This window comes from Elgaria multicarinata, chromosome 19, assembly GCF_023053635.1.
Source record: "Elgaria multicarinata webbii isolate HBS135686 ecotype San Diego chromosome 19, rElgMul1.1.pri, whole genome shotgun sequence".
NCBI lineage: Eukaryota > Metazoa > Chordata > Lepidosauria > Squamata > Anguidae > Elgaria > Elgaria multicarinata.
This window is the reverse complement of record NC_086189.1, coordinates 1,401,781-1,423,034: the sequence shown is the minus strand read 5'-3', so window position 1 is coordinate 1,423,034 and position 21,254 is coordinate 1,401,781. Positions and strand designations below refer to the sequence as shown.

The 21,254-nt window shown below is 50.4% G+C and overlaps 1 protein-coding gene across 1 annotated transcript in view; it reads left to right on the top strand.

The window, feature by feature from the left end:
* The window catches only part of EXD3 (exonuclease 3'-5' domain containing 3), a 168,187-nt gene that overhangs the window by 65,699 nt on the left and 81,234 nt on the right, over window positions 1-21,254 (top strand). The window contains exons 13-18 of the mRNA XM_063144822.1: window positions 1,511-1,649; window positions 8,519-8,732; window positions 9,172-9,281; window positions 10,735-10,942; window positions 12,239-12,408; window positions 13,359-13,529. Coding sequence (XP_063000892.1) covers window positions 1,511-1,649; window positions 8,519-8,732; window positions 9,172-9,281; window positions 10,735-10,942; window positions 12,239-12,408; window positions 13,359-13,529 — 1,012 coding nt within the window. The remainder of the gene's footprint in view (window positions 1-1,510; window positions 1,650-8,518; window positions 8,733-9,171; window positions 9,282-10,734; window positions 10,943-12,238; window positions 12,409-13,358; window positions 13,530-21,254) is intronic.

The window sequence follows — 21,254 nt, the reverse complement described above, 5'->3', positions numbered from 1 at the left end:
AATAAGAATTTACCTGGCTGCAATTACTGCATACCATAATAAGTTGAATGGATTTGTACATCCAGTGGTCCAAACGTTTTTAAGGGGCCTTCATAACTTACATCCTCCTGTTAAATCCCCTGTTCCTTCATGGAGTCTATCCGTTGTACTCCATGCTCTGTTAACCAAACCGTTTGAGCCGTTGGCAACAGTTGATTTGAGGTTGCTAACACTCAAACTTGTCTTCCTCATCGCAATCACCACTGCTAGAAGAGTAGGTGAATTGGCAGCACTCAGAATTGACGAACCGTACCTAACATTCCATCGAGATAAGGTCGTGCTGTGTCCAGATAGTCAATTCCTCCCAAAGGTCGTACCATCATTTCATGTAAACCAGGACATCATTCTTCCAGCTTTCTTTCCAGCTCCTACATCAGACATTGAAAGATCGCTTCACATGCTTGATGTTAGACGAGCGCTGGCATTTTACAAGTCTCGCACAGACACCATCTGTAAATCACAGCGACTCTTCATCTGCCATAGTGGGCCTCGGAGAGGTGTGCCTGCATCAAAACAGAGAATATCATCGTGGATAGTTCAGACCATATCTCTGGCTTATGAACTAGCAGGCATGACACCCCCAACGTGTGTCAAAGCCCATTCCACCAGAGCAGTCGCAATGTCTACTGCATTCAATAGAGGCGTCTCTGTCACAGAACTATGCAGAGCTGCAACATGGTCAAAGGCTACAACCTTTATTCGGCATTACAGACTCGATACGAGAGCTAGAGCCGACTGTACATTTGGAAGAGCGGTCCTGTCATCAATCCTGCACTGACACCTACCCACCTCCGGTAAGTGAGCTTGCTAATCGCCCATATGTGTGATGCACAGAGACCATGAAGAAGAAATGCAAGTTGCTTACCTGTAACTGTAGTTCTTCGAGTGGTGATCTGTGCAGTCGCACAACCCACCCGCCGTCCCCGCTTCGGTGTGGTGCTACAATACATAAAACAATTCCTCTTCGGTACCGAGGCTAAGGTCTCAGGAGAACTGAGGAGCGGGGCGGGAACCCTCCTAGACATGCGCACTAGGGAGTGGGGGAGGGTTCCCGCCAAAAGCTCAGCTTTAGAAGCTTCCCGACAGTAGCTCCGCGCAGGCGCAGAGCCCATATGTGTGACTACACAGATGACCACTCGAAGAACCACAGTTACAGGTAAGCAACTTGCATTTCCACCCCCAGCTGCTGGAGATCTGATTCATCCACCTCTGAGCTTTCAGCAAGTGTTGCTCATGCGCTTTCAAGCACTTCCTTGCAGGCAGCCATGAGAAATGGAAACTTGATTTTTACAAAAGAAAAGATAAGTGAGTTTCACAGAGAGATTAATTCTGTGTTATGTCACAAAACCTCGGCCCCGGAGTTAGGGCAGACAAAAAGCACCACACAGTTACCGTGTGTGTATGTGTCCATGTCCAGGGCCCTGGGGCATCCTCCTGTTTTCCTAAAGCAAGCCCTGCTTTCTCCAAGTAGGGAAGGTGCTCCAGACCTGACCGCGTGTGACAGTAAGGACAGGAAGGAGTCGTATTACCAGCTCCCCATCCCCAGGGATGCCATCCTTTTCTTATCGACATGGAAGGAGGTACAGAAATGCCAGGAGCACTTGCTACAGGTGGGTGTGGCTCAGCCTTTCCCAGCTCTGTTGGTCATGTGTGTAGTTCTGTCGTAGGAGACCGCTTCCAGAAGATCTCCTTTGGGGGCTCTTCTTGAGGTCTCCCCATCTTCAGAGGTTAGGCGAGTTATGACAAGGAAGGGCCTTCTCAGTGGTGGTGCCCCCCTGTCTAGAAATGCCTGCTTAGTGTTGACTCTCACTCTTTTTGCTTTGTTTTTGTTTACCCCCAATGATGCCTCCTAGGGGCACAGTGTGGCATCTGTGGCTCCCTGCCCCTACATGCCCCAGTTTGATCCCCCCAGCCCCCTCCGAGGTAGGTCAGGCTGAGAGAGCTGGACTGGACCACATCACCCCAGGAACCTGGGGGCTGAGTCAGAATCTGAACCTGCGTCTCCCCAGGCTGAGTCCAGCACTCACCTCCACTCCACATCGGCTCTGATGGGCTTGGTTGGGCTTCGGGGTGCTAAGTGAAAATGGTTTTGCCCTCCCAGGTCCTTCAGGGCTTTCTGTTCTTTGAAATTAGAGGTTTGTTTTGTATTTATTGTTTAGGAAGAAACTCAGAAGCGCAAACGCCAGTGGACATGCTGGGCGTAAGCCACCCTGAACGCTTTGAAAAGAAGTGGGATATCAGGGATAAATAGTTTAAGCAGATAGACGTAAAACCTGTTGCCTGTCTTGGCCTGAAGGTTTTGGGTTGGCTGGTGATGGATTAAAGCTCCAGTCTTGGGCAAAGCCGAGGCCCCGGCCTGCTCCTGCTTTTTCTCCTGCGAGAAGGAATAACCAATGTGGCTCCACAAAAAGCTTAGAGATGACCTGAAAACAAAAAGGGATACATATATGAAGTGGAAGGAAGGCCAGGCTACAAAAGGATCATAGAATCATAGAATAGCAGAGTTGGAAGGGGCCTACAAGGCCATCTAGTCCAACCCCCTGCTCAATGCAGGAATCCACCCTAAAGCATCCCTGACAGATGGTTGTCCAGCTGCCTCTTGAATGCCTCTAGTGTGGGAGAGCCCACCACCTCCCTAGGTAACTGATTCCACGGTCGCACTGCTCTAACAGTCAGGAAGTTTTTCCTGATGTCTAGCCGGAATCTGGCTTCCTTTAACTTGAGCCCGTTATTCCGTGTCCTGCACTCTGGGAGGATCGAGAAGAGATCCTGGCCCTCCTCTGTGTGACAAGCTTTTAAGTATTTGAAGAGTGCTATCATGTCTCCTCTCAATCTTCTCTTCTCCAGGCTAAACATGCCCAGTTCTTTCAGTCTCTCTTCATAGGGCTTTGTTTCCAGACCCCTGATCATCCTGGTTGCCGTCCTCTGAACACGCTCCAGTTTGTCTGCATCGTTCTTGAATTGTGGAGCCCAGAACTGTACACAATACTCTAGATGAGGCCTAACCAGGGCTGAATAGAAAGGAACCAGTACCTCACGTGATTTGGAAGCTATACTTCTATTAATGCAGCCCAAAATAGCATTTGCCTTTCTTGCAGCCATATCGCACTGTTGGCTCATATTCAGCTTGTGATCTACAACAATTCCAAGATCTTTCTCGTTTGTAGTATTGCTGAGCCAAGTGTCCCCCATCTTGTAACTGTGCCTTTGGTTTCTATTCCCTAAATGTAGAACTTGGCATTTATCCCTATTAAATTTCATTCTGTTGTTTTCAGCCCAGCACTCCAGCCTATCAAGATCACTTTGAAGTTTGTTTCTGTCTTCCAGGGTATTAGCTATCCCACCCAATTTTGTGTCATCTGCAAATTTGATCAGCGTTCCCTGCACCTCCTTGTCCAAATCATTAATAAAAATATTGAAGAGCACTGGGCCCAGGACTGAGCCCTGTGGTACCCCATTCGCTGCCTCTGCCCAGTTTGAGAAGGTTCCATTGAAAAGTACTCTTTGAGTCCGATTCTCAAAATGAGATCAAATTTGTCTGACAGGATTTGTTCCTGACAAATCCATGTTGGCTTCTAGTAATCACTGCATTGATTTCAAGGTGTTTACAGATTGACTTCTTTATAATCTGCTCCAGAATTTTCCCAGGGATGGATGTCAGACTGACTGGTCTGTAGTTCCCAGGTTCCTCCTTTTTGCCCTTTTTGAAGATAGGGACAACGTTAGCCCTCCTCCAATCGTCCGGCACCTCACCCGTCTTCCATGATTTTGCAAAGATAATAGACAAAGGTTCTGAGAGTTCTTCTGCTAGCTTCTTCATTACTCTCGGATGCAGTTCATCGGGACCTGGAGATTTAAACTCATTCAAGGAAATTAGGTGTTCTTTGACCATTTGTTTATCAATCTCAAATTGCAATCCTGCCCCCTCAAGTTCTGCTTCACTTTTTCCAGGGGGGTCATAGACCCGCTTTTGGGAGAAGACTGAGGCAAAGTAGGAATTGAGCACTTCAGCCTTTTCTTTGTGGTCTGTTATCAATTTGCCATCCTCATTAAGCAGTTGAACCACCATTTCTTTCCTCTGTCTTTTACTACTCACATATCTGAAGAAAGCCTTTTTATTGCTTTTAGCATCCCTCTCTAATCTCAGCTCATTCACAGCTTTAGCCTTCCTGATGCCATTTCAGCACTTCTGAGCCACATGTCTGTACTCTTCTTTTGTAGCCTGGCCTTCCTTCCACTTCCTATATGTATCCTTTTTTGTTTTCAGGTCATCTCTAAGCTTTTTGTGGAGCCACATTGGTTTCCTCTGTTGGAATTGTTTGTAATTGTGCCTTTAAAATTTCCTTTTTTAAATACTCCCACCTGCCACAGGACCTTACTTATATTAGTTCTGAGTTTATTAAAATCAGCTTTCCTAAATTCCTAAAATCCAGAGTACGTGTATGGCTACGCTCGACTTTTGTCTCCTTCATAATCAAGAATTCAAGTATGACATGGTCACTTTCCCCCAGAGTTCCCGTAAGTGCCACTTTATCCACTAAGTCATCCCTATTGGTCAATAACAAGTCAAGGATTGCCGATCCTCTAGTTCCTTCCTCCACTTTCTGTAGGAGAAAGTTTTCACCCACACATGTCAGGAATTTCTTGGAAGGGCCGCTTTTGGCAGTAATGGTCTCCCAACAGATATCAGGGTAATTGAAGTCCCCCATCACTACTACATCACACTTCCTTGAAACACTGGCAATTTGTTTCTCAAAAGTTTCGTCCTCGTCTTCTCCTTGATTGGGTGGTCGGTAGTAGACTCTGATTATCATGTTCCTTTTATTCCTTGTCCCATTTATTTTAATCCAGACGCTCTCGACGGGGCTCCCAGTCTGATGCGCCTGTATTTCTGTGCAGGGATAGGTATTTTTAACATATAGTGCAACTCCACCTCCCTTTCCATTTCTTCTGTTCTTTTTGAACAAGTTATATCCTTCAATTGCTATATTCCAGTCATGGGAGTCATCCCACCAAGTTTCAGTTATACCTATCAAGTCGTATTTGCCTTCATGTACTAAGAGTTCAAGTTCATTCTGTTTGTTTCCCATGCTCTGGGCATTAGTATATAGACATTGACTATGTGTTTTATAGTCTGGCTTTATTCCTACATTGTTGCGGACACTATTTTGGGACACTATTGGAGCTGTTCTCTGTACTGTGGTGCCTTGGCCTTCATCCATTGTTGCCCCGAAATTTACGTCTCCCGCCCCCGTAAGATTCAGTTTAAAGCCCTCCTGATCAACTTCTTTATGCTGTGGCTGAACTCATTCTTTACAGCCCTTGTGAGGTGCAACCCATCCCTTGCCAGCAGTCCATGTTCCAAGTAGCATAGCCCGTGGTCCCAGAATCCAAAACTCTCACGACGGCACCACCTTCGAAGCCAGTCGTTCATCCGGAGTATTTTTCTTTCCCTTTCTAATCCTCTTCCAAGAACTGGGAGGATGGATGAGAAAACTACCTGGGCCCCAAAGTTCTTCAGTTTCCTTCCCAGAACTTCAAAGTCTGAAATGATTTCTTCGTAGCTCTCCTTGGCGACATCATTTGTTTCCACATGGATGAGAAGAAAGGGGTATGTGTCCGTGGGCTTTATGAGCTTCGGTAACCCTTCAGTCACATCTCTAATCTGTGCTCCAGGAAGACAGCACACCTGGCGAGTCCATGGGTCTTCACGACATACTTGGGTTTCAATCCCACGCAGCAGGGAGTCTCCCACAACAACTACTCTTCTCTTCTTCTTGGTTGACCTACCTTCTGCCTCTTGGTCATTGTTGCACGGTGTCTCCTGTACTTCTTCCTCTGCAAACTGTCCTTCAGTCTCATTCTCCAGAAGCTGAAAGCGGTTGCTTAACTCTAATGGTTCCACCGGTGCAGAATGCCTTCTAATTCTTCTGCTCCTAACTGTCACTCTTTTCCAGGGAGTTTCCTCTTCATTGGCTTTCCTCCCCTCAGCATACTCCACTTCTGCTTCAGCTGGCTGTTGCTCTTCAATCTCATGTGCTTCTTGTTGCTGTTGCAGTTCCACCATTCGGTCTAAGAACTCCTCGACTTCTCTTATTCCTTGGAGGGTGGACACTCGCCGCTCAAGTCCTCTCACTTTTTCTTCCAAAAGTGCCACCAGCTTGCACTTGTTGCAGGTATACGCCATGTTGAGCTCAGGCAGAAACATGAACATTGCACACCCTTTGCAGGTCACCACCTCTAGGGACTCCTTTCCATCCATATTGTCGATTTCTGCTTTGGTTTTTTCCTTTTTGATTATAGTGGAATTGCCTTTGCTTTGTCCTGTCCTCTCTCTTTTTTTTTTCTTAGAGGCCTCCCCCTTGACCTCCCCTGCCGAACTCCCCCTGTCAAACTCCTGTTTGCTCTTCCTGTTTGTTCACTCTCTGTTCGCTCGCTCTCTGGGAACTGGCTTACTTTTATAGCTTCTACTTGAGCTGGGCCAGCTGCTCTTCCCTGTTTCTGCTCAGCTCCAAGTCAGGAGCCAGAATGAGGTCACTGAAAGGCCAACAACAATCAACAGCAATCAGGCCACAGATTGCTGAGTACAAAGTACAATCAGCAATTAGGCCACTTCCCCTTCAGCTCCTGCAGCAACTATCCACACCGACCCTCTTCACTCAGCACTCAGGAGCACATGGCAAGCACACGGCCTCTTTGAATTGGCAGCCTCCTGGGTTTCCTTGAGGCTTCTCTTCTTCCCCTTTCCTTGGTCTCCTCTTCCCCTACACTCCCCCTGTCAAACTCCTGTTTGCTTTTCCTGTTAGCTCGCACCCTGTTTGCTCGCTCCCTGGGAACTGGCTTACTTTTATAGCTTCTACTTGAGCTGGGCCAGCTGCTCTTCCCTGCTTGTGCTCAGCTCCAAGTCAGGAACCAGAAGAGTACAGACAAGTAGCGCAGAAGTACCGAAATCCAACTATTAGGTGGATCCACAGTTGGCTACAGAATCGGACTCAAAGAGTACTTATCAATGGAACCTTCTCAAACTGGGGAGAGGCAACGAGTGGGGTGCCACAGGGCTCAGTCCTGGGCCCAGTGCTCTTCAACATTTTTATTAATGATTTCGATGAGGAGGTGCAGGGAACGCTGATCAAATTTGCAGATGACACAAAATTGGGTGGGATAGCTAATACCCTGGAAGACAGAAACAAACTTTAAAGTGATCTTGATAGGCTGGAGTGCTGGGCTGAAAACAACAGGATGAAATTTAATAGGGATAAATGCCAAGTTCTACATTTAGGAAATAGAAACCAAATGCACAGTTACAAGATGGGGGATACTTGGCTCAGCAATACTACAAACGAGAAGGATCTTGGAATTGTTGTAGACTGCAAGCTGAATATGAGCCAACAGTGCGATACGGCTGCAAGAAAGGCAAATGCTATTTTGGGCTGCATTAATAGAAGTATAGCTTCCAAATCGCATGAGGTACTGGTTCCTCTCTATTCGGCCCTGGTTAGGCCTCATCTAGAGTATTGCGTCCAGTTCTGGGCTCCACAATTCAAGAAGGACGCAGACAAGCTGGAGTGTGTTCAGAGGAGGGCAACCAGGATGATCAGGGGTCTAGAAACAAAGCCCTATGAAGAGAGACTGAAAGAACTGGGCCTGTTTAGCCTGGAGAAGAGAAGATTGAGGGGAGACATGATAGCACTCTTCAAATACTTAAAAGCTTGTCACACAGAGGAGGGCCTGGATCTCTTCTCGATCCTCCCAGAGTGCAGGACACGGAATAACGGGCTCAAGTTAAAGGAAGCCAGATTCCAGCTGGACATCAGGAAAAACTTCCTGACTGTTAGAGCAGCATGACAATGGAATCAGTTACCTGGGGAGGTTGTGGGCTCTCCCACACTAGAGGCCTTCAAGAGGCAGCTGGACAAGCATCTGTCGGGGATGCTTTAGGGTGGATTCCTGCATTGAGCGGGGGGTTGGACTTGATGGCCTTATAGGCCCCTTCCAAGTCTTCTATTCTATGATTCTATGAGAGGGGGAAACTCCCGGGTGCAGTGGGAGTTTAGGAGGGAGGATTTACTCCAGGGGTAGGGGGTGGGAGCTCAGTTTCCGGTGCTGCAAGCCTCTTGTTACCTCCCCAGCCACATAGTTTGGATTACAAGGGATGGGGCTTGCTTAATTAAGGCATCACCCCTCTTTCCTGCAAGGGAGGTCAGGGCGGTGTGTTCATTCTTTCACAGCCTTGTGAGGTCGGTGAGGCTTGCCTTTTGCCCTTCTGAAATGCTGGACTATGACTCCCATAATTCCCAGTAGCAATGTTGACTGGGAATTATGGGAGTTGCAGTCCAACACATCTGGAGGGCACCCGGTTGGGGAGGGCTGGCCTTTGGGACAGTGGCTGCCCCAAGAGAGCTTCATAGGTAAGTGGGGCTCCTGACCCGCCGGCTCTCCATGGGCCCCACGGAACTCACCTGCTTTTCTTCTCTTGCAGCCCGGCCAGGTGGTTGGGATCGACATGGAGTGGCGGCCGTCCTTTGGCGCCGTGGGGGGGAAGCCTCGCGTCTCCGTCGTCCAGCTGGCTGTCTGGGGCCGTGTGTTCCTCCTGGACATGCTGCAGCTCCTCAAGCCAGGAGGGACGGAGGACGAGGCGGCCCTCGCTAGCTTCTTCCTGGCCCTCTTTGCTCACCCGGCAATCACTAAGCTCGGTAAGCGTTCTTCCCCACCGTCATAGGCAAGCCCAGATGCTCAGTCCCTGCTGGGCCCCCCTTCTCCTCCTCCTCCCCCCCCTCCTCCTCCTCCTCCTCCTCAGTTGATGCCAGCTTCATTCTCCCACTGATCCTGGAGTTTTGTAAGCCCCTTGGGGCAGGGACCTGTCCTTGTACCATGTAAAGCGCCAGGCACACAGATAGCGCTATACGAACAAATGCCATCGGCCCTGTTGATTGGCAGGTGGTACAAAGCTGCAGGATTGGTGATGCTTGGCATGGTATTCCTTCCCTAGACAACTCAATGGGGCAGATCCAGCCCCAGCCCCCCGCCCCTCTGGCTCCAGTCCTGCATCCACAGGTCACGTCCAGGTTGGGGGGAGGTCTGCCCAGAGCCCTGCCTGGTTCCAACGGCAATTTTATGGCTTTTTTTCTCCAGGCTACGGGATGTCAGGGGACCTCCGTAACCTCGCGGTCACCTCTGCTGCTTTCAGAGATGTGGACAAGCAGCTGTGTGGCTTCCTGGACCTTCTGATTGTACATAAACAGGTTCGGAGAAAGCCAAAAGGGGTTGGGGTCTCCGCCACCCCAATCGAGGGTGTCCAGGAAAGAACTCCCTGGTTTGTGGGAGGAAGTCCCAATGCCCTCTATTTTGCCTACTAGGGAGGAGGGAGGCCTTTCCTGTAGGGCCCGGAGGCTCCTGCGAAGGGGCGGGGGAGGGAGCCATCTGTGGTTGGGTTGGCGAAGGGGGCACGCGGGGGCATTCATCTCTGCAATACTCTCTCTGTCTCCATTCCGCCACCTCTTTAGATTTCTCACTCATGCTGTTCACATGTGTTGCACATGCGCTCATGACACTTGCGCGACCCATTTGTGTAGGGCCCCAGTAAGCTGCCTTAAGCAAAAATGCCCCAATACTGTCTAGCAGCTCTCATTCTCCAGGGTCTCAAGCAGAGAGAGGGAGAGAGAATGAGAGCTGTGGTCGCTCTGCTAGAATACGTGGCCTGCCAGCATCTTTCCCTCTCTCATGCGCACGTATGCATGCACGGACTAAGAGCTGACTAATGCTTTGATAGTGCTGCCTCCTCCCTTCGATGCTGCATCCCATCCACGGTTGCATCTCAACCACTGCCTTTAGACATCTTTCAATGTTGCTGTAAATGGCTCAGAAGTTTGAATGTTCGTGAACATTCCACTACACTCCAGTAGCAGAGCCCATGTCTAGAGAGGGTTTATTTAAAGCCAGAGTTCCTGCAGCCAGTAGCTAAGGAGGTTTCAAACACTGCCATCCGTTTATCTCAGGGTTAGTTTTCTGCAAATCTATATCTGCTTTAACTTGCTGTGTGCTTCATCTGTCTGCGATCCTAGTACTTGCTTGAAGAGATTATCCAAAGCAGGCTTTGCACACACACACACACAAGTGGGTCCTGCAACTTTGTGCAGTGTCTCTGGTGTGTCCCTATTTCTCTTCCTGCCCCATCACTCCTTTGCCTTCCTCTTCCTCCTCAAGAAGCAGCACAGTTGTTTGCCCTCAGCGGTTAAATGTGGCTCATGTTGTGTGTGGACAGCCTGGCTAGCCCCCGGCCCCACTGTCTTTCCTTGCACCTTGTCCCTCTCCCTCGTGCAAGCACATGCCTGTGTGGGTCTTTGTTTTATTCTTTTTGTGGGTCCCCCCCACCTGCATTTATTTATTTTTATTTCTGTAAAGTTTGTAGTTCAGCGCCACATGCAGGCCCTTCCTTCTTGCTTCCCAAAGCGTGCAGCCCTCCACACACCCCTCCTCCCAAAGCACGCTGCCCTCCACACACCTCTCTTCCAAGAGGCCCCTGGGCTCCTGCTCTTTCCGCCCTTCAACCCCTCGGACCCTCGGTAAAGCCTGGGAAGGATGCCGGAGATGGACGTGTAGCGAGCTGGCTCTCTGTTCCCCTCTGGTTGAGATGTCAGCGCGAGACTCCCCACCGGCTCTGGCTGACGCCTGTGCTCTCCTTGCTCTCTCCCTCAGCTTCCCAAATGCTCCGGCGAGGCCAGGAAGGGCGGATGCCGGCAGGTGGATGCTTTACAGCCGCAGGGCGGTGCGCAGGGGAGCCGGCTGCCGGAGAAGGGGCTGAGTCTGCTGGTGCAGGACGTCCTGGGCAAGCCCCTGGATAAGATGGAGCAGCTGTCCAACTGGGAGAAGCGGCCCCTCCGAGAGGAGCAGGTCCTTTACGCAGGTGTGGCTGGCAGGGCTGCGGCTGCGAATGGCCGAGAGTGGAGAGCCACGCATGGCCAATGCCTGGGTCGCTGCTTCCACCCTCAGTCTTCTCTAAGCAGTGACCCAGGAACTCCGCCCCATCCATGACATTCGGACCCAGAAGTCTGGGTTGCTTAGAGGTTCAAACACGCCCATGGTTTGTGGCTGGATGAACTGTGGGTTGTTTAAGCCTTAAACAACCCAGACTTCCGGGTTCAGTCAACACAGTAACAACCCAGAAATGAGGTGTTCCTGGGTTGTTTATTGGGAGCGGAAGCGGCAAGAGAGAGGGAGGCAGGTATTTGTCCATGCTGTGCTTCATACTCGGTTGTACCACTTCAGATTTCACAGAGGGGGAAACTCAAATCTCCCCTCTGCCTTGACCTCGCTAGGTCAGGGGTCCCCAATGTTGCGTCCGTGGGCACCTGCTATATATATATAGCAATGAATACATATGAAATGCAGACAACTTTCTAGCAATTAATACGTAAGCTTCAACAAAAGCAGACCAAATATCCAAAGAAGGATTCATTTGAAGGTGGCAATGTGAGGTCCTCAATCTAGTGCATGAGAGGAGACAGGCATTTATCCTTCCAGCGGTGTAATATCAGTCTTTTAGCTGTAAAAAGAGTGCAGAGAATCCATTTACACTGACCATTTGTTAATGTCTGTGAAGCAGGTAAATATTCTGAAAGAGTGTGTGCATCAGTGAATATTAAAGACTGTTGCAGGACAAAAATTATCTGTGTAATAACCTCCCTGCAAAAAGAAGCAACTACCAGACATGACCAAAACACAGGTTTAAAAGAAGCATTAGCTGTTTTGCACTGCCAACAATTAGCCAAATTAGACAATCCCTTATTAAAGAGACAATGTGTTGTCCAAAAGATGTGAAACAAAAACATTTGCTAAATAAAATGTGGCTTCAGAGCCATAGATGCGACAGGTAGGTGCCCAAGCAGTGATCCACTGATCAGGTGTTTTGTGGTTGTGCCCAAAGTAGGTTCTCACATTCCCAAATGTGCCCATGGCTCCAAAGAGGCTGGGGGGCCTTCACGAGGGGGCCTTAGGCAAGCCGCTGTCTTTCAGCGTACCCACCCAGCCACCCAGTACCCACAGGGAAAATGCGGGCCTCCCTTGAAGTGTCTGTGCGTTCCGTTGTAAATGTACAGAAAGGATGGATGTAAATAGCTTTGAATGCTGTCAAGCGCTTGAGGCAATGCTTGTTCACCGCCATTCGGAGGGCTCTTACATTGCCCCCCTCTCATTTCTGCAGCATCTGACGCTTACTGCTTGTTAGAGGTTTACACGAAATTGCTGGAGAATCCGGCAGCCCTCAGCCTGACTTTGGACCTCCTGGCAGCTCCACCAAGGAGAGCAAAGGCCGGGGAAGCCAAGGCCAAGAAGCTGCCCCTCCAGCCAACGGCGCTCTCTCCTCACAAGGAGGTTTGTAAGGATGGGGCCATGTCCGAAACCGGGCCTGCTGCAGAAACTGCACGGAAAAGGACAGGTGGCGTGCGGAAGGAGGGTGTGAGCTGAGCCGTAGGCCAGTCAAGGCTCTCGTTTCTATCTTCGCCTCTGCCATGGAGGCGAAGATAGAAACTGCAGGCACCCATCGCTCTCTGCAGGCGCCCATCGCTCTGGGCCTCAGCCCCAAGGGCCCTGTTCCCTCCCTTTGGCCCTTTTCAAAATGAGGGTCACTCCTAAAACCCAAGTGAGGCTCTGTTTGTATAGAGGCCAGAGTAGCAGAGCCCCTGCTTTGAATGCAAAAGCTCCTGGGTTCAGTCCCCAGGCAGGGCAGGCAAAACTCCACTACTGCTGCTGCCAGTCAGTGTCAGCAATACTGGGCTAGGTGGACTGGGGGTTGGGGGGAGCTGACTCCGCAGAAGGCAGATTTCAGTGTTCCTGCGTGTGGCCGTGGCGACAGCATCTCCAACCCTCCTCTGTCCTTGTGGCAAGTGCTATAAAGCGGGGGTGGGGGGAATACCCAGGCTGCAGCCCACACGTGTCCCCCCCCACTTTTGGGTGGCTCCCACTGCTTTTATTATTATTATTATTATTATTATTATTTATTTATATAGCACCATCAATGTACATGGTGCTGTACAGATAACACAGTAAATAGCAAGACGGCTTCCAAATCACCACCAAATCCCAGCAGCTAGGAAAAAGCGGCGTTTTCCCCTTCTGGGAGCGTGATTTTGCATGAAAGCAAGCCCTGCCCTCGCCCCATGGGTTTTTTTGATGGCACAAAATTGCTGCCAAAATGGTGGTGGCAGTAGGATGTGTTTATGCCCCCCCCCAGGTGGGGGGAGGAGATTGTCCCCCAGAGCTTCTGATGCTGCCCGCCCCAGTTCCAAAGAAATGAGCTCCTTTCCATCTGGTTTCCTCTGCAGAACTCCGTCCCAAGCCCGGAAGCAGCAGTGAGCCCTCTGGACACCGTCTCAGCTCAGGATTTCCGTGTGGTCTGTGACAACATGCTGCAAGGCCTGGGCCGGTACCTGCGCTGCCTCGGGGTGGACGTCCGGATCCTGGACAATGATGATGAGCACCGGAAGGCAGCCGAGGTTGGTGGGCTGGGTAGAGGGAACTGGGGCTGGGTGCCAGGCGTCCCCCCCCCCCCGTCCCTGGCCTTGGGCCCTGGAAAGAGTTAGGGTCACTTCCTGTTGAGGGAGCAGCACTCTGTACATGCGTAAGGGCATTTTCTTCTTGCTTTTGGAAGTCTAGGGAAGTGTGGTTCAGTGGGCGCAGCTTTTACTGGGAATGGGACATGAGGGGTGTCACAGGTTCACATCCCCCAGTTCTTCTTTGTGGTCTCTGTGCATCACACATATGGGCTCTGCGCCTGCACGGAGCTCGATCCTGGAAGCTTCTATAGCTGAGAGGTTTTTGGCAGGAACTGCGCCCACTGTCCCACTGCGCATGCTCCAGCAGGTTCCCGCCCAGTCCCTCAGTTCTTCGTTGACCACCATTGTGGAAACATTGGACGGACTTCTGTCTCTTGAAAGAAAGAGTATTTTTTGCTGAGTGGTACCTCCCTTTTGGGTGGTTTTTGTTTTTGTTTTTTGGACACTTCTCTTTCCCCCAGATTTTCCTCTAATTTTTTTTTTTTTTTTAAAGATTCCTTCTTCCCCTTTTTCTTCATTGTGATCGTCGGTCGCAAGACGCCTCTGGGCATATGGCCATTAAGGCCCCTTTCAGGAAGTGCGTCCACTGCGGGAGCAAATTGCCACCTTCAGACGGCCACTCTGACTCGGGGAGGGCCTTATTGTAGAGACCTGCCACCATTGTATGGCATTTACTAAACAAAGCCGCAAACACAGGGCAGACAGACTGCAGTCTCTCCTGTGGGAGAAAGCCCTGAAGGCAGTGGAAGCCCCAATGACCACGTCCGTTTCCCAATGCAAAATGCCAGTGTCCGCCTCCTAATCTAAAGGTGGCTCGCGGGACTCGCACAGTGACAGGGATGCCATCCCCCCTGCTCAACCACCCTCAAGCTCGGGCTGATCAAAATCCCAAGGGGTAAATCTTCTGCTACCGCAGCAGCGAGAAAACGGGCCAAAAAGTCTAAACAGACAGATCCTCATAAGAAAAAGAGGAGAAACAAGGATAAGGATCACCCTCTGTCGCACTTGACTCCAAGGAAAATCCCAACACCAACACCAATTCTGGAATCACCGATCCCGATGGCAGTATCTTCCCCGGTACTGATGTCGATACCGGTACCGGTGGCATCTATTTTGGAAGGGGAAATCCCTGACTCCCCGCTAGCCCAGCCATGTACAGGCAGTTTGGGCACGATTACGACCACTCAGCCACCGACACGGACATCAAGGCCACTACCTGGATCCTCCCTTCAACGTACATTACGAAGGGACTGCTCTCGATCTCCGATCTCTGATTGGGATCGTGCCTCTGACTATTCTACGTATTGTTGTGATCCGAGAGAATGGGACAATTGGCAAAGCCACTGCCCTTGACAGTACGAGGTCTTCCACCCTTCCCAACAGGTGTCACATGCTCCCAATTATGAGTGCCAGCGTGAACCTTCCACACCGCGATCGATCATATCTCGACCCCCACAGTCACCGCTGGTTCAGGCCCATGCTTCGACACTACCACCTTCGAACTGGCAATCACCACCACTTCAACCACCGCCATGGCCTCGCTCTCAGACCGAAGGAACCATGTCTGTTATAATACAGACAATTATTTTATTTATTTATTTATTTATTTAAAACGTTTCTATCCAGCCCTATATCATTAAGATCTCAGGGTGGAGTACAGATAAAAGCATACAGTATAAAACAATAAATATACACAGCTAAAACAAATTAAATGATGAACCAAGTTAAAACAATATATAATTTAAAAGCAGTAAAAACAATTAAAATAGTTAAAGCAATGTGCCATCTTAGTGAATTTAACCATAAAAGAATCACTATCTTCTGTTGCTCCTTCGACAATATCTCCAGATGCAGCGGTAACCTCCCAAGTCCCATCATCTCCCTCTGAGAACCTGGGTACTTTTTCCGAACAAATCCTGAGAATGGCTAAGGCTTTCAGCCTCGAAGCCCAACAACAAGTCGAGAAACCCAAAGACCCTGTCTTCAACACCGTACTTGTCGAAGCAGCTTCATCCATAGCGATTCCATACCTTCCAATGCTACTCCAAACAGCGCAACAGTCATGGCGCACGCCCTCCTCCATGACTCTGGTGTCAAGGAGACTGGAGAACATGTACCGAGTTCAAAACAAGGATGTTGAGTTCCTCTTTACTCACCCACCGCCCAACTCGGTGATAGTTGAGTGATCACAGGGTAGATCCCAAAGAGCCCACTCCGCACCTGCAGATGGTTAGACTTTCTCGGTTGTCGGATTTACTCCTCAGTCTCTCTGAGCCTTAAAGTCGCCAATTACCAAGCAACCATAGCTCATTATCAGCTCTTCCTGTGGGAGAAAGTTGGCTCACTGCAATTATCTCCCCGACAACCAATGAGAACTCACACACATGTTTCAAGCAGAGCCTCTAAACTGGCCAGACAACAAATCCACACAGCCAGACACCAAACTGACTGTGGATCTAAAGCCATGGTTGGTGCCATAGCACTATGAAGACAGGCATGGTTAAGATCGACAGGCCTTACCCAGGAAACTCGTACATGGATTGAAGACCTCCTGTTTGACGGTGCCGGCCTCTTTCATGCTAAAACGGATGGGACAATGGACTCCGTCCGCAAAGCTAGAACCACCGTGCAGAAAATGGGGTTTCCTTAGCCCCAATTTCCACAACAGCGAAGATGGTACCGACAACAAACTACCATCTACCCCAGCGCGAACACCAGGATCGCCAATACAGGCAGCAGCAACAACCTCAGCATGCAAAGCGCCAACCCTTCGCTACCTCCAAGTTCCCCTCCTCACGGAGGAGACCGGAATATACAAAAAACCCCGCCTTTGACTCTCAACTGCCCCGTCTGTGAACTCCTCAGTGTCCCCTATTTGGATCTCGCCTTCGACCTTTACAATGCTTGGGCTGCAATTACCACCGATGCCTGGGTCCTCCGCATCATAGAATCAGGCTACAAAATCGAATTCGATCCCATCTCTCCATTCTCGGGTATACGAATGACACTCCTGTCACCTGTACTTGCAGACAAAATCCAGTCCCTAATCTCAAAGGGAGCGATCCGACAACTGAAAGAACGTGAAGCGCACACAGGTTTTTACTCGTACTATTTCACCGTCCTCAAAAGAGACAGCAGTATACGCCCTATCCTGGACATCAGGGGCGTGAATGACCTGCCAGGAGAGATTCGTCAACTGAACAGTCTTCCGGGTTTTAAGAAAGCTATAAAGACTGATCTCTTCCGGCAGGCCTACCCAGTTGAATTTTAAGATGCAATGTGCTGCTTTTAATAATGTATTAGTTTTAAATATTTTAATTATATGTATTTTATGGCATTTGCATTTATGTTGTGCCCCGCCTCGATCCGGAGGGAGAGGCGGGTAACAAATAAATACCCCAAGGAAATTTCATATGGTAACGCTCGCATCGATCCTTCCCCTCCAAAAGAAGAGCGATTGGTTTGCCACTATTGACCTAACAGCCGCATACTTTCATCTTGCCATTCGAGACGCAAGCCAGCGATTCCTTCACTTCGGAGTCTGAGGCAAATACTACCAGTTCCAAGTGCTACCCTTCGGCCTAGCTACGTCTTGTAACCCCCCCCCCCACGTTTTGTAACCCCCCCCCCCTGGTTTTTACAAAACGTATAGTGGTTGTATGCGCTCCCTTGCGCTAAAGGGGATACCTCGTGGCCTCATCCAGCAACCAGCTAAAGAGCCATATCGACCAAGTCCTGCACACTTTCGAGACTCTTGGCCTCCTTCTCAACATGGACAAAACAGTTCTAACACTGTCAAGGACCATTCAGTTCATCGTGGCTTCGCTTGACTCCATTCGAGGCCGAGCCTTCCTCCCACAGCACAGGGCCAAGACCCTGCCCACCCTTGCAGCATTCACCTGCCACCGACAAAAGGCTACGGCTTTCACCCTACAATGCCTGCTCGGTCTTATTTATTTATTTATTTATTTATTTATTACATTTCTATACCGCCCAATAGCCGGAGCTCTCTGGGCAGTTCACAAAAATGGCCTTTGTCACGGCAGTCGTCCAGCTCGCATGACTCAAGATGTGACCGCTGCAAAACTGGTTCATCAGAACTTTCAAACCCTAGAACGATGCCAAAAGCATTACACTTTGGCTACCTCACCACGTCGTAGCCTCGCTCCGATGGTGGGAACAGACCCTCAATCTCACGACCGCCCTGCTTTCCATCCTTCAGTGCCGACACAAACGGTCACGACGGACGCTTCCCTAACTGGGGGTGGGGGGCCCCCTGACAGTGCAGGGTCAATGGTCAACAACTGAAGCTTGCTGACATATCAACTACCTAGAGCTACAAGCGGTACGGAAGGCACTCTGTGCCTTCGAACCAATTATTCTCCGTCAATACATTTAAATTGTCTCTGACAACACCACGGTGGCGTTTTATCTGAACAAACGGGGGAACGTGCTCCACCTCCTTAGTCAACCTCACTATGACCATCTGGGACTGGTGCATGCACAGGCGGATTTCCCTCTCCACAGTCCACATTGCTGGAGAAGAAAACGATGTCACCGACACTCTCAGTCGAATCATGTCTGTGACTCACGAGTGGGAACTGAACCCAACGATCCTCAAGAAAATCTTAAACTACTGGGAACAACCTTCAGTAGATCTCTTCACCACACAAGCCAACTCAGTGTGCCCCCAATTCTGCAGCCGCTGCAGCAGGGGCATCGGATCTATGGGAGAAGCCTTTGCGATCCAGTGGTCAGGGACCAAGTTCTATATTTTCCCATTCATCCCAGTACTCACAAGAGTCCTCTCCAAGATTCAGAGCAATCACACCCGATGCATACTAATTTCCCCATGGTGGCTGAGACAACCATGGTTCACAAAACTTCTATTGCAGTCCAAATGGACATTCCTCAGACTCCCCTCGACATTGAACCTCCTCACCAGGAACGACGGCAGAGTCCGTCACCCCGACCTGAACATCCTTCGGCTAACAGCCTGGTTGATCCACAACTGAATATACAAACCTTGCCGCAACCAATACAAGAATCATAGAATCATAGAATAGCAGAGTTGGAAGGGGCCTACAAGGCCATCGAGTCCAGCTCAATGCAGGAATCCACCCTAAAGCATCCCTGACAGATGGTTGTCCAGCTGCCTCTTGAAGGCCTCTAGTGTGGGAGAGCCCACAACCTCCCTAGGTAACTGATTCCATTGTCGTACTGCTCTAGCAGTCAGGAAGTTTTTCCTGATGTCCAGCCGGAATCTGGCTTCCTTTAACTTGAGCCCATTATTCCGTGTCCTGCACTCTGGGAGGATCGAGAAGAGATCCTGGCCCTCCTCTGTGTGACAACCTTTTAAGTCCTTGAAGAGTGCTCTCATGTCTCCCCTCAATCTTCTCTTCTCCAGGCTAACCATGCCCAGTTGTTTCAGTTTCTCTTCATAGGGCTTTGTTTCCAGACCCCTGATCATCCTGGTTGCCCTCCTCTGAACACGCTCCAGCTTGTCTGCACATCTGCACGAAGAGCTAGCGACCTTACTGTGTTGCAAGTAGATCACCCTTACTTGAACTTACACAGAGATAAAGTCGTCCTGCGTCCTGATATCTCCTTCCTTCCGAAAGTGGCTACCAATTTCCATTTGAACCAGGACATTGTCCTTCCAGCCTTCTTCCCGTCTCCTCAAACAGCGCTCGAGTCAGCCTTGCATGCTTTCGACGTTCGAAGAGCCCTTGCCTTTTATAAATCAAGAACTCAGGCTTTTCGCTCGTCCCCTCAACTCTTTATCTGTTACGAGGGGAAAAACGGGAACATCCGTCTCTTCCCAAAGACTTGCCTCTTGGGTCACCCAGACCATTGAGCTCGCCTATGAGCTCTCGGGCCTGCAAGTCCCACACCGGATTAGAGCACACTCTACGAGAGCGATGTCCACATCGGTAGCCTTTGGAAAGGGAGTGTCGATCCCCGACCTCTGCAGGACAGCGACATAGGCTACCCCTTCCACATTTGTCAAGCACTACCGCCTTGACGTTTGGGCACGGGCAGGTTGCTCATTGGGTCGAGCCATACTTTCAGTGATCCTACGATAGGACACCTCCCCACCTCCAAGGTAAGAAAGCTTGCTAGTCGCCCATATGTGTGATGCACAGAGACCACGAAGAAGAAAGTCAGGTTGCTTACCTGTTACCGTCCTTCTTTGAGTGGTCATCTGTGCAGTCACACAACCCACCCACCGTCCCTGCTCGATGTCAATTAGCTCTCTCGATACCGATTTCCCTCGGTAATAGGGGGCCACGATGCGGTCCCCTTGAACTGAAGGACTGGGCGGGAACCCACTGGAGCATGCGCCGTGGGATGGTGGGCAGGGTTCCCACCAAAAACCTCTCACCTATAGAAGCTTCCGGGATCGAGCTCTGCAGAGTCCATATGTGTGATATGTATTCAGAATATTTATGGGCTGCATTTTGGGGCCAGGCCCTTGCAAAGCGATGCCCAGTGAGGTGTACAGAGGGGGAAACGACTAGGCAGGATACGAGCCGTCTGCCTTCTTCAAGGAAGGCTGCAGTGAAGAGCAGTGCTCTCAAGGCTGCCTTAAAGGCCTGTGCTGGAGGGACTAAGTGTGCATCAACCAGAAAGGAGTTCCAGGACCAGGGGGTCACCACTGAAAAGGTCCCCTCTCGTCAACCAGTGGGCGCATGAGCAGGGCCTCCAAAGCAGCTCTGAGTGTGCAGGGGATGGTGTTCCTTGATGGCAGCCGTCAGGGACTGGCTTTGCACCTCCATGTGGATCGGCCTGTTTCCCAGCCGGCAAGACCTCCCTCTTATCTGCATAGGGTTTCAGCATGTTCTCCCTCTTCTATCCCACTCCACATCCAGGCCCCCAAGTGACACTTCTGCAGCCTCCCTGGGAACAGAGAGGCAGAGCCATGTGCCGTCGGCATATTGGTGGCAATGCCCGGACGGCTTGGCCTGCTGAGCTCAAATCGAAGCCCTCCTTTCAGAGTCTGAGCTGGATCTGCATCCTGCCCACTGCCAACACACACACACACACGGCGCCCTCCGTCTCACGTGCTTCTCCATCCTGATACCATCTCATCATAATGCAGAGGAGATGTCTTCAGGCTGCTGTCTCCATGGAGACCAAGCAACGTTGTTGAGCTCCCCAAAACCCTTGGAGTGTTACTGCACTCCCAGCGGCTTTGATCCATGCTTGGCTAATCAAAGATCAGAATGCCTGCCCCCCCCCCCCCCGTAGCTCCCCAGTTCCCTTTTTCTGAGAAACTTGGTCCAATAATAAACATTGGCTGCTGACCCGTAACACACCAGACAAAAAATGTTTGTAAGGCGGCAAGTGGGGGGGGGGGAGGGGGGAGCGGGATCAGCCCCCCTCAGGCGGCAGGATGCTGCCCTTGTTTGCCGCCCATGTTCTGCAGTGGCTTCCGTCAGGTTCCCAAGGAATCCTCCGGTTCGTGGACAGATCACCATGAATGCCGCAGGATCGTGTCCCTAGCTGGCGCTAGGATTTTGCAGGGGGAAGGGCAGGGCTGTGCAGAGGCACTCTCAGCAGGTGGGCCACCAGGAAGAGGGAGTGGGTGCAGACCCCCAGCCCACTGGCGCCTCTCTAAGGGCGAGAGGGGTAGGAGTTCCAGAAATTTTGAGGCCATGCGGG